A 14,301-nucleotide genomic window follows, 5' to 3' on the forward strand; every position below is an offset into this window, starting at 1 on the left:
TTATAATAAAGGCAAACGAAAAGCCCAAAAATTCTTCATTACATTTCATTTAATAGGTTTTTATCTCACAGGCTGTACTTAGCCTATGAAATATCAGAAAAAAACTGTGAAGAAGTCCCATCTAAGAGCCTTAGGAGTAATCTTCAAATGTCTTGTTTTGTCGGACCAACTTTCCCGAAACCCAAAGATATTCCGCTGGAAATTAACTGCAAATCCTCTCATTTGAGAAGCTAGAAACAGCCTAATAAATGATTTAAATGACTGATTATCAAAAATGATAAACTAATTAATTAATAATCGTGTCAGCAATAGTCCCAACCTGTTCTGGCATGGGTGATACACACAGGTTTGTATGTGTTTCTGGAGGTGGCTAAGTGTGTCAAGGCTGCCGAGTGTGAACAAAGCCCATTAGCAGGGGATAATTGTATGAATAAACTCCCACAGTTCACAACAGCACTCAGGTATCCCTGTAGCACAATAGTTGGCAAGACTAAAGGTGAACACAAAAGTATCAGCAAAACACTGATAATGCTGGGAGCACTCGAGAAGGCTTGTTTAAAGGGAGTCTAAGAAAATTTCAAGGACTGCCAAATCACAATACTTCCCATTTTCCTTAATTATTTTCTACTCCTCAGTAATGGATATCATTTCAAACATTGTAAAAGAAATGAAAGCCACTAAGTGTGTTATTAAAATACACAGCGATGTAGTCCGCTGGGGTTTATATTGCAATACATCCTGTCACATAATAATCAACTATACAGCATGTTGGTAACATTCAGACGGAGAAAGAGCTTTGTCAGTGACGTACAAGGCTGGGAAAACATGATAATTAATTTAAAGTCCCTCTCTAATAGGGTTTAATAAGAGGTTTAGGCATTCAGACAGAAGCCTGATGGTTCTTATTTAGAGGCAAATGCAGACAGTGAACCCAGGATTGTGAAATACCAACAAAATCACCCTCTTTCCTCTTAAACCAATTATATACAACAGCCTTTTAGCTTTATCTGCAGTTGGAGGGTGGAGATAATGCTATTGTAATTAACCTGAAATTAATACGACAGCAGCTGAGCTGCGAGAGAGGAAAGCCCCAGGACTCTCGCTGACAAGCAGGACCAGATTTCTCCTCCCTCTGACTGGAAGCAAGCAGGAAATGCCACTTGAGATATTACCGTATCACAATGGACAAGGCCCTTAAAGGCGACCTGAGGAAATGCTGACGCTTTTCATGGCGGCAGGAAGATTAACAATACCTCATTTAAAAAAATAAATTAAATAAATGATAAGGTAAATGGAGAAACACAACACTGCAATCTATGTACAGCAGAGGAAGTGTGGGAGGGTTTGGGGCTTGAAGAGAGAAGTAAAATGAAGGGAAGAGCAGGTGGAGATCTACAACATACCAGATCTAGATGCCAACAGCAGTAATACCTTTTGGCAGAAGTTCCTGCCATGTGCCCAGCTCCAACACAGGCCTCAGGGTACAATCTAACGCAAGCCGATAATTTTGCTTCCACTGCCTCTGCAGAGCCAAGTTATTCCTTTAATTGAAAATCATCTTCCCAATACAACAGGGACAGAGAGCAGAACCTAGCTTATTACAGAGCACTGAGCAAAGCTTTTCACAGAGAGTTTCTCACACAGTGATCTCTGGTGTTATTTGTGGTGGTACACGAGTATCTCCACTGGCTCTGCAAAGCAAACCCGTCTGCACTTTGCACACACATCTCATGAGCTGTAGAATGAATAGGAGCCTTGTGAAACACTTTCTCTGTGACTCATCGACTCAGCGGGCAAATCATTTAAAATAATCTTGAAAATAATATTCAAGACTTGGGTGAAGGCTGAAGATTTACCTTTTTCTCTGTTTTCACAGTGATATTACAAAAGCAACTTATGTTAAACAGCAACAGTAACACATCTCAGGGTTATATTTTTCTTCCATCTACGCACCGATACACAGCATGGGGAAATAAATTGGCAGAATCCACACAGATTAGCCTTTTGCACAGCAAGAAGTAGCTAATTATTTCCTGCCCTGTGTTACATCTCTTGTGATACGAATGCTAATGAGTGCATAATTACCTTCAAATATTTGAGGAAACTCTGTAATTGACTCAGCAAGTTTACTTTGAAACCTCAATGGTGGCTCTCTGCCAAGAATGAGACTTCACTGACAAGCATATGATGCAACACTTGACCTTCATCAGGTGGTGTCTGCTGCACCTAGGAGCGTGAGTTGAGCAAATCAGACATATGCAACAATAAAAAACGCCCAGGATCTGCTCCTCATGCTGTTATTTCTAATCAGGGAGCTGAGGGTTGTGTTCTACTGAAGCAGATGTCACACTGTCAGTGATGAGAGAGCAGTGTGGCATCAATACTCTGAAATGTCCCACAGAAAAGAAGAAGGCTGGGAAGATCAGTAATAAAAATGGTAGGAAGAAAGGTTGCCTGGAGTCACTAGCTGCCAACATCAAACCATCTTAAAAACCAGGCACAGACATTCTTTCACAGCAAGGAACGTTCAAAAAGACAACTGACAAGTGAGCAGATACAATAGAGGCTGCAACAGCAACACTTAGCTCCAATTTAGCTGAGGAGAAAGTTTCTTAATATTAGCCATTAGGCGTTAGTATACCTGCTCAACTTTACATCACACACTCCTATAAAATGTTCTGTGTTAAATTGCTGGAACAGATGAAGGCAATTAACTTCCAGTGTAATCCACTGAACCTCTTTGCCACATGGGGCAAATGGTTTAGTCACCCAGAGAAAACAAAGATCTAACCATTCATTTGGCCTCAACACTCGAAAATGTTGAAATTAACTACCACTCCGCGCTCGCCGTGACTACAAAGAAGCAGAAGTACTTTTTGACAGAGCATCGGACACGGTGTACTGGCTCCTGACAGCATCATTATTTGGCCTTTTGAAATAAAACATTTAATACAATAGCGAACCTTGGTCTTATTGCAGTACCAATGCTGAGTCGGATGAGCCTGACCTCCACATTAATGACTGTTAAGACAGATTTTCTGGCTGGATGTCTCCAATTTGAAATAGACCTGGACTCCACCGCTTTTCCAACAAAAGCAACAAAAGTCTGAATTCTCATTTGATCTCCTACATATCTGCACAAGCTTTAAAGAAGCAAGAAAAAGTTTTTAGAATAATAATTATATCAACACCTTGACTAACCCCATCAATTCTTTCATTTAACAACTTAATTGGAGCAGCGCAGGCCTGACGTGACCTCTCTGAAACAATTTGCAGTTTGCAGCAAAACCAAACAGCATGCATCTAGTTATGTTTTTATACCATAGCTTATTCCTTTGCCTTGCTTGCAGAGCATTATTTACTTGTTTACTTTCAGTATCTCAATAGGTTACAAGGTTGTGCTTGTGGTTTCACAGATGACTGTTGAGCTTTTGATTTCAAAAGCAGGGGAGGTATTTTTAACTATCACTTCTGAAATGCACAAAAGCATGGTTGTGCTGTTCTGTTAATAAAGTCTGGCACGTACAAAACCCTTCCAAGTACTGAATCATGGTCCTTCCGCAGTATAAAATACAGAATGCACTAAAATATAAGATTTAAAATAGATATAAATTTAATAACAATAATTTGGGGAATTGAATTAGTTGCAGGCCTACATTTTTGTACACCATGTGATGTTCTAACAAGGTATTTAGATGGATTTTTTTTGCTGTTACTGGATGTTTGTGTATCACTTTAAATGACTTCATAGTGTTACTAGAGGAAGGGCTGAAGTTCAGGTAGAAAATATGATGGCCAGATGAAAATTCATTTCATGTCTCCACAATCTCTGTCTTCCCTTTTTTAAACAAAAGGAGACCGAGGTGTCAGCTACAACGGTGAGACAACTTCATATAAATCCCTAAAGGTCGATCACAGAGTAGAGCTGCCACTCACTGAAATCTAAAACTGCCTCCAGGGCCCACCAACATCTGAGCTGCAGGGCTCTGACTTTATCAAGTATTTAGCCAGACAGACAGACAGACACACAGACAGACACACAGACACACACACAGACACACACACAGACACACACACAGACACACACACAGACACACACACAGACACACACACAAACACACAAAAGGCCATTTCATCAAATGCCAGCCGTACTGAAAGGCTGTCTCTTGCTGCATGTGGCAATCCCAAGCCCATCTGCAACCACAATCAATGACTGACACCTCCATTACAAGTCCACAAAACAACCCACAAGACGTTTTAAAGGTGACAAATGCAACATTAATATGGACTGCAGCTGATATTAATTTTGACATTTTTATAAAGTGAATAGCCTCAGAGATCTTGATGATATCTGCTACCCATGAAACTCTGCATCTGGGATTTAAAGACTCAAAACCAATACAGTATAATGACTGGAAAACATACCTCTGGGGAAGTTTACTTAGGCAAAATAAATATGTTCAGTGGAGAATGTGCTCTAGCTTATGAGACTTTAATAATAGCTTGCATGTTGACGCCGTTGGCGCTCATCTTTAAGTTATGCATGCACCCTAAGTCGTACCTGCCAAAAGCTTACAGCAAGACTCTGTCTTCTGAGGTACTTGGGAAGTGAGTTTACCCAGGCAGCCGGTCCTTTTAGCCCATGCTTGACCCACAGAAACAGACAGGTCGTCCAGTGTCAGCTCACCCACTGGCAGCCTGGCACAGCATCAGCTCAGCTGCAAGCTCATCACTCCAGAATAAGAATAAAGCCTCGTCTAAAGCGCTCAGCTAGAGGTTGTTAAGAATGCTCCGTACAGACTGAGCTGACAGTTTGATATTCGCTCAATTCTTTCCTCTAGTTTTTATTCCCAGACATTAAACTTCATCCCCAAGCAATTATGCTGCTTACTCTGTCTTATGTTACAACTCTTATTTAAAAGTAGATATTTATAGCTTGAAAGCAAACTGACAAATAACGGATCGATAATGATCCAAAGGGAGGATAAAATTATGTTTGGATAACTGCCTTAGCTGCTGACAGTCATTTTACCAGGTCTTCCAACAGTGTTTTATAGTGCATGTGGATCACTTCACCTTATAAAGACAACCTCTGCAAACATCGTACTTAACGAATTCACTTTCACATACAATATATTATCAACTGTCATTGAAAAGGAGCAGAGGTGTTATTTTGCATAAGAAAGGCTATTTTTTTGTAGCGTGACTATTGGTCCGGCCATAATTTAATATTTAAACTGAAGGAGAGATACCGTACGTCTAATCAGGGTGGTTTACCATCTTGGCTTAACAATTTCCTGAGGGAGACGCTGTTAAAATGTGAGTTTAGTTCAATCAGATAAGTTTTATGGTTTCCATTTTCCCCTGTAATTTTTTTTTCTTGGCACCTCCTTTCACACCTGCTGGAAACCCTGAATGACACAACACTCCTTTGGATTGGATTTTGATAAAGGCGCTGAATTTGATGTGGCTAAGAAGGTCAAATTCCCTACACCGCCATAATAAATGCAGTTCGTTTTTTTAACTCTGTCATTAAGGAAAACGCTTTGACTTAACCATAAACAGGGAATTACATATTTGTACCAGTGGTCATTTTGTCCTAGGAGGTTCAATTTTAGAGGTGACTATCATTTTGGATGAAGCTCTTTAGATATTAAACCAAGCTGAAGTTTATGAATCAATCACTTAACACTACCATGTTAACTGCCGGCATGATGAAATATGAAAGGTTCTCATATACTGATTTTCAACAAGCTGAAACTAAATGATGTAATAACATTTGTCCACGTCGGTGACCTTTGTTTCACATTGGCGTGTTACACACCATTAGCCATCTGTCAAGCTAGCATAAAACAGCACAGCAGGACTCTTCTCAGACAATGCACAAGCTGCTTGGCATGTCCACAATCAATACCGAGGCCAGTGAAGACGGCCGGCCTGTGTAGCCGAGCAATAGGAACGACCCACATGATCAACCCAGGTGCGTTTGTGTCTCCTTTCTACTTCATGTCCCATTGTCTTTGACACACTGCCAAGGAACGTCACAGCTCATTGTATTTGTCGTGGAGGTCCCAGCAAGCCCACGCCTACATGTGTCAACTTTCACTACAAAAGGTGCCCTGTAAAGTCACTGTCTGCCACCATCAAGCCGAGGCGACCAATCAGTTAATAGTTAACCTGAAGGAAGTGAAATCAGTTTTTTTTTTCCCCCTCATCTCACTGATATTTAAAGAAGCTGAGTAAAGGTTTTATCTTCCAGGTCTAAGCAACATTTTTCTGTACCCCTGTGACGGAAGAGAAACATCTTGCACAAACATGTAGGTTACATACTGATGATAACATTTGTCAGCAGCGAGCAGTCTCTCCAGAGGTTACAGTATAAACAAAAACAGCTGAGACCATGAATGAGGACAAAAAGTCCTTACAAAAGGGTACAAATGATGAACTCACAGGATGTTGACTCATTTCTGATTCATAACATTTAATTTCAGCTCGCTCCAGTTTTACTTGTTCTCCGCCACTAAAGCATCTCCACGTTTTATTGTAAAAAGGTGAAGGAAATCAGAAAATACTGCACTATAATTAGTAGTTAAGAGATGAACCAAATCCTCAGCTGTGTAAATCCAAGGTTAACTTGCTCACAACTGCTCCCCCCCACCCCCACCCCGCCCCACCCTCTCACCTCGACCTTTTCGGATGACAGCGACACTTAAAACAAGATGTAAAAGTGTTCCAGCTTTGTCTCAGTGGTGAGCCAAGAAGGAGTAGTGTGGAACCACTTAGCTATGCACTGATTAAATAGGCCAGCTGTCATTTGTCTTAGCCACCATCTCGCAGCAAGCCACTGGGAGCTGTACTATTAGAATTGCCTCACCAAGCAGCGCAGCCCATAGTTAATATATAATTCCCTTTCAGAATGAATAATAGCAAAGTCATGCTGACCTCCAAAGAGAGACGAGGAGGAGGATGGACAAACTTTTGGCTAAGACGAAGTGACAGCGTCTAATAAATGAGACAATAATGAGTAAATGATAAATGCATTTGAGTCTCTTAATATTGTTTGTGCAATAAACTTAGTATACTGTTGATATTTGATACTGTATCATGTGAAAAAGCAACAGTAACTCATGACTGGAAATTTTGCAATAGCCAAACTAGGTATGAATCACAAGGTTTAGCACACAGCTAGCTCAAACTGTGATCTAACTGGCACCTGACATGTCAGTGCATGTAAACAAAGTCACAAATAAAGTTTAGAAACGTTTATGCAGAGTTGGCTGACAGAAAGGACAAGATGTTTTAGTTATACATCTGCAGAGCAGCTCAATAAATGCAGCATTGTTGTATTAAATGGGGAGAAAGAAAAAAAAACATGAGCAGGATGAGGTCCGAGGCTGAGGGTGTAGTCAGCACTGCGCACCCAGACAAAAACAAACAATCCAACAGCACGACGTACAAACTCTTAATATCTGAATCAATGGTATTAGCTTAGCGTTCCAGCTCCAGGTGATCGAGTTGCACACTTCTCACAGAGAGGGCTTAATAAAAACACTCACACTTTACATGACCACACACGTCCTTCACTACACCAAAGGAAGGATGTGCAATACAAAAACGTGTGCATCTTTTAATATCATCATCTCAGTTCCTGTTTGTACAGTTTTATTTATGAGAAAGGGAAGGGTGCTTGGTGGATCACAAACAGCACCTATTATACAACACAGAGCAAACTAAGATGAAAAATATCATCCCTCTCCTGCTTGTCTTGTCTCCACAGCATCTCCTTTCTTCTCCCGGCTCGTTCCTATTAATCAGCCGCTTTATTTCACTCTAGCAAAAGCACTCCGTCTCCAATTTTGTCAGCTCAGCTTTTTTTTTTCTTTTCTCTTGGACAAACTTTAACATAGGCAGAGAGGGTGCCTTGTTCCAAAACTCAACCGTGTCATAAATATTGTTGAACGCTTTGTTATGTCAGAATTAATAGCGGCGACGTCTGGCAGGGAGTGCAGCAATGACAAGAGCAATACTTTTTCCTTTTCATAGTTACTGTGCCTCAAACAGACGTGAGACAAGGCATTTTCTGAATGAAATGCAATGAAAACAACTCCCGACATATAAAACCAAGACGTAAACTGATGAAAAAAAAAAAAAAAAAAAAGGAAAAAGAAAAAAGCAGTGACTCAAATTTTCACTCTCATATATTTCACACCAAATAGCTTGTACGCCGTAAGAGGAGGGTAAAATACGAGACAGGGAATTTAAAACACATGGACAGAATTTATGTAGTAACCCAGACTGTGTTTTAATTGCAACCATATTTGTTAGCTTACTGCACTTGTGAGTGGGAGATGGTTTTCTAGGGGTGCAGGGCGGGGGCTTCACAAATTACTTATGGCCTCAGTGAAGAGACGAAGCGGCTGCGTCTCTATTTTCTGCTCCCAATGTGTCACTCACCACTAACCTGTTCCAAATGAGAACCGTCTAGGGTTGTCAGTCCTGATGGCCTGCAGTCTGCCACACACCAGTTTAAAAATATGATTTCATAGCCACAGAAGAGCTAACATTTAGAGTTCAGCGCATGTGTGTGTGTTCAATTGTCCTCTTAGATAAGCTGCCAGTCTGTGATCTGACCTACAGGAAGCAACATTTCCTTGCTGCCCAAACCTGCAACTGCAAGCTGGAGAAAAAAAAAAAAAAAAAGAAGTAAATGTTGCCCGAATGTATTTTGAACAACCATAGCATTTTCTGTGTTAGCATGTTAGATTACTTCAAGCAAAATTACAAAGAGAGGATCATGAACGGGTGGAAAACATTTCTCATGACAGCACATGCTCTCACGGGCAATTTATGCTGAAGTCTCAACAGCAATGTGTGGATCTAGTAAATAGTCCTGTTGCTTAGAGTTCCTTGGTTTGCTTTCTAGAACCACAGCCCTGTGAAGTCTCTCTTAAGGAGCAGATGATGAAACAGAATTAATGAGACAACACTTGAAAAAAAGTGTTTCTTGTATTTCTGGTTAATTCATCATAGAATCTGGAGACAGCTAAAAAAAAAAAAAAAAAAACATTTCCCCGAGGCCTTGTTAAATCACTTGTGAGATGCCATAAGAATAACCAGGCTTTCAAACTCCTGATCCCTTTGATTAATGCCACGCTGGTTGGTATTTGACAAGAAAAGAACTGTGTAATGAAATCAGCTCAAGGTCAAGAGAGATATGATTTTATCAATTCTTTAACAAATGGATTGCCAAATTCCTTCTTTATGAAATGAACACGGGTCAAAGAATGAAGTCAGGGAATGAGCCTGAAAGCTCTACCTCCATTTGAAGTTTGTCAATAGTTCTAATTGTATGTGACTGCCACATGAATGTATTCTGACAATTAAGCAGATCATCCGAGTTAAATCCAGGCTGATAGGCAGCATTCTGAACATACCAGTGGAACTGAAGACATTGTTTGGAGGAGGAGGTCGAGGTAATGCCACAGGGTAATAAATATCCTTAATAACAGTGTAAAAACAATGTTTGTTGCCTCAAGTGGGATAAGGAAGATTCCAGATGCATTAAAAACATGAGTTTCCCAAATTAAATCAGCATAACGGTTCTGAAACCAGGCCTGAAACCACGATGCTAACGTCCACAATCCTATGTCGTGTTACCGGAAGACAAACTGCATTACCTACCTACCTAAAGCCTTGTTTTTACAATCATGCAAATGCTGTGATGTGAATCAGCCTGTATGGTAACTAAACCCTTTTTTTTTTTTTTTTTTAAATCTCTGCTATGCTCCATGAAGACAGTAGTATTTATTATTAATGCTGCTGTGAAAAGACTCAAGGAGACAGTTTTTTTAGATTCACTAATAAAGCCACAGGGTCATTATGAGAGTAGTAAATGCTGGTATGACAAAAGTTTTGCTGAAATACAAGTAAGTTCACAGTGAAAGCTGCCAGCATAAGAGGTCTCGCAGAGTGCTCATTAGTGCTACTTGGTCAACACATGAAGTATTAAAAGTGCAATGGCTGTGCACCCCACCAATCCTCTGCAGCAGTGATGTGGCAGCTGCCTCTCTTTCTACTAATGACTCATCCACTCCAGGATTCAGTGAGGCCCATGAGAATTTTCTACAAGATTTTTGAAGAACCTTGACTTTCAAGATCTCATGGATGTTGTGAGAATATATCGGGGCAATCATTAGCATCACAATAGTGAACTTTTCACACACACACACACACACACACACACACACACACACACACACACACACACCCCCCACAACATACCACAGGCTCATATTGCATGAATTGGACTGAAAACAACAGAGCTCATTTGGAGGCTGTAGTGTGAGATGCCAATCAAAGCTTTCGTATGACCCGCTGAACTTGTCCATCAGTCAGCATCAGCATCCCTCATATACAGCTGTGAGCCCTCAGCCCATCTAATGGACACAGCTAAAAAGGGAATCAGTATTCATGTGGCGGAGCACATTACACACATTAAAAATAACAATCCACTGAAACCAGATTCTTCTGGAAAACGTGTAATTTGCTTCATTACTCACTGAGCAGAACCAGGATGTTCTAGGGGATCCCCAGAAAAATTAGGAATTGATCCATTACACTATTATTTAAGGCATTCAAGTAAAGCACAGTGAGTGTGTTTAAGCCTGGCTGTTACTCTCATATTTCACACTACCCATCATGCAATTCTTCTGATATACCACACTTGTTTCTAATGTTTCTGGATATCATGCCTTCATCAGGGTGGTTTATGAGGTTTCCATTTTTTCTATAGGCTATATACAATCCATCAATTAGTCAAGTGGTATTACAAGATATATTAAAAGTAATCAAGTGTATCATCTGCTGTGTAAACAGCCATGGAAATGTATTCAAATATTACACCTGATGCCAAAAGTAGTCACAGATTGTGGACCCAAATGTAAACAAATGTGGTTTAATGCAAATTTTCAAAGGTCCTTGAAATCAAATGGTTTATTAGTGGCTGAATAAATGTATTTAGTCGTTGTAAAAAGAACATACTCATATGCAATGACTTTATTTTACAAGCTGACAGTAAGATAAGTAGCTAAAACACGCCTTAATTAGTTTAATTAATATTCATGTCAGTTCTACAGCGCGACACAGACTATATATTGCCCTGGTTGTATTAAATCCTTCAGTCTAACGACACTAACGCCAGCTATAGATACTTTTTGTGAGGGTGTATGTTCAGTGTTGTTAAATAACCCCCTGAAGGAGAAAGTGGAGGCTAAAACGGGACAGTGTTCCCAGGTAAGACCGCCAGGTTTCAAAGCATTTGAGGAAGTGACAATAAAGAGCCAACAGCAAAGTGTGTCCATGTGTGAGAAACGGGGCAGTAAACAAGAACATCCATCAAATTAAACAGTTACAAGTCATGCGTAGCCTGTTAGTAGCTAGTTAGTTTGTAGCGGAGGCCCCATAACACAGGAAACAGCGCTGCAACTAGGCGCGCCTCTAACAATTCCCAATCCACACACAGTCCTCTTCCTCACAAAAGACAGACATTCCTTGTTTTGCATTTCATGCAAACTGGCTGGCAAACAGCCCTCACTTGATATTTGCACACCAGCGCTTTAGGCAAATTAAGCCCTAAAGTCGGATATACAGCAATATGAGAAACAACAGCCGGTCGCTTTCTCACAACAATCCTTCCCAAACTTGTGCAATCTGAGACCAGAAAGCTAGGACGAGCTAACGATGGAGCATGCAAGTTTTCTTACGTACCAACACCATACTTTTCCTTTTTAGTGGGCACCCAGCGAGACATTCTCAGTGTCGAGGCTTCCCCGAGTTGTTGCTTCGCCTGTTAGAAAAGGTCCAGATGTGACCTCTTGCTATTAATGTAGACTTTTCTTCACTTTCCTCTGAGCTTTGGGGAGCTACTCCGAGCAGCCATTTTCCACCAGTGACAGGACGCTCCGCAAGGGGGAGGAATGGACCACAACCTTTTCACCCTGTAGGCGTTCATACAGCTAAACGTCCACTGCTGTTAACAGTTCGGCGGAAACTACAGGACTGTTGAAAAGTTTTATATTGGTGATTAGTTGACTCTAAATTAATCTACAGCCATATATTATCGTAATAAGGACATTACTAAATCCAAACGATAGGTAAACTGAGACTTTTACCTCCCATCCATCAATACACGGAGATAAATACTTAATTGAGATTATATATGCTTTTATATGTTTTTTTTTCTCATATAGCCTATATCACTTCTCTAGAAACCTTACAAACACTTTAGGCTATTAAGGGTTTTAACATAATAAATAACTAAAGCTGAAGCTAATGGACGGGTTTGGTTTTATTCTGTCTAAAAAATTATATAATACTTACAAAAAAAATGAAGAATTCAGAGATATCCAAAACAAAGAACATAAGATTAATAAACTGAATGTTATGATAAAAAAAAGAAGCTGTTTTGTAATGTTGTAATGGTAGTAACTGCAATGGTAAACACACAGATAAGAAAGATAAGGAAGAGACAGCATATTGATGTCTGAATATGAATAAAGAGTAAGGTGGCCTTTTAATGTAGTGCATTATTTACAATTTGTTATTTTCGATAGCCTGCAATTGCTTTTTATTTTCTATATTAGAGAAATAGAAATGTATCACTTCTTCACTCAGCTTGAAATAAATAAATGCAAAGTTAAGACCATACTAATTGCACACACGTTTCAACTTGTATTACTATTGTAATAGCCTATCATTAAAAAAAATGTACTCCTGTGAATAAATGAATGTTTCTTTAAGTAAGTGGTATAACTACGTGGTATAAGACACACAGCCAAGTGAGACTGGTCTTCTGAGGGTCTCATACACTACAGAAGTAGAGTTCATGTGGTCTATGTCCACTTCCTTCCTGCATAAGTTAGCCCTGAGCAGTGATGTAATGAACTCCCAAGAAGTGTTACTCAGAGCTGCAGGTGCTAAATGAAAGACATCAGAGGGATGCACCTGGTGCACGCATCTGAATCTGCTCATCTTTATTCATCGTCTTTTGAACAAATGTTGCATCCTGTTGCTGTATACCAGCATTCAGAAAAGTTATGACCCCATGCCCTGCCCTCATTGGCGTTCACTTCCTCCACCTGTCATTTTGGAGTAGTGGCAGCAGAGGGCGCCACCCCTTTCAAACTTATTCTGAAAGACAAGAACCTACCTCTTTTGAACCTTATTTAAATCTATCCACATTCAATTGAGTTTTTGATTGGATTTCATGTTATCTCTCAGGCAGAGCAGACAGAAAGATGCAAATTGCTTTACATCATTGCATATTCCTTTTGCATGTTGCTGCTCAGCTTGATAAGGTGTCGTAAAGCAGGTCACAGCAATTTATATGTAAGATATCTCTGTCTTATCTCTGTCTTTGAAAGACATTCACAAAATGTTATTCCACGAGTGGGAGTGAAAGTTACTTTGAAAGACATCTGGGGACTGTTAATCCACTGAGAAACACTGAAATTCATTAAACATCAAAGCAAATGCCAATTCTTTTTTTGAAAGAAGTTGTATCTTTGTAGATCTGTTTTTAACTGCCTACAAATAAAATCTGAAGCAGAATCTTGTCTCCAGCTTTAAGCAAATTCTTCTGTCTTGTAAATACCCTTCACTCATGCATTGTGGGACATCATGTGGGTCACAGTTACTTATCTAAGAGGACACTGGCCCATTTTTAAGACAGCCTTGCTAAAGTCACATGGCTTGGATAGAGGCTTGAGGATAGTAACGCCTCATCATCAGCCACCAACCACGAGATCACAGGGAAGAGCAGAAACAGGGGGAATTCAACAAAGACCATTTCTGAAGCAGTAAGTGAGTCATGGAATAACATGGATAATCCACTCATTAGTGATGCTCTATCATTTCTAAGGACGCCTGAGTGTCAGCAAGTTGGATCTGTTCTTTCAAACAGGGTATGTCTGACTCGCGTAAACCCAAAATTAGACGGTTTCATACTTAAAACTTTGAATGTTAATGACGTTCTTTGTTTAAATGGAGATGCTGTTACGTCAAGCACTGCATCAACAAGTGTTTGTTTTTTTCCGATAACCCGCTCACCCCTCTGTCTCTTCCCATCTCCCTCCCTGTATTGGATGTTCAGCCCTTGTGCTCAGTAACTCTTTTGTTCGCCAAAGCATCCCTCACATTGCTACATGCCTGACTGGAGACAGTACCCACCAGCACCTAGTTTATATCAAGACAGAGAGTGTTTACTTCTTAGACGCTAAGGACTACGGACCATTGGAAGCAAGT

The 14,301-nt window shown here is 40.1% G+C and overlaps 1 protein-coding gene across 1 annotated transcript in view; it reads right to left on the reverse strand.

The window, feature by feature from the left end:
• The window catches only part of dock1 (dedicator of cytokinesis 1), a 176,730-nt gene extending 164,792 nt beyond the window's left edge, over positions 1-11,938 (reverse strand). The window contains exon 1 of the mRNA XM_022742743.1: positions 11,767-11,938. Within this exon, the coding sequence (XP_022598464.1) occupies positions 11,767-11,809 (43 nt within the window). The 5' untranslated portion in view covers positions 11,810-11,938. The remainder of the gene's footprint in view (positions 1-11,766) is intronic.
• Between the last annotated feature and the right edge of the window lie 2,363 nt (positions 11,939-14,301).

This window comes from Seriola dumerili, unplaced genomic scaffold (assembly GCF_002260705.1).
Source record: "Seriola dumerili isolate Sdu_G_001 unplaced genomic scaffold, Sdu_1.0 BDQW01000068.1, whole genome shotgun sequence".
Lineage (NCBI taxonomy): Eukaryota > Metazoa > Chordata > Actinopteri > Carangiformes > Carangidae > Seriola > Seriola dumerili.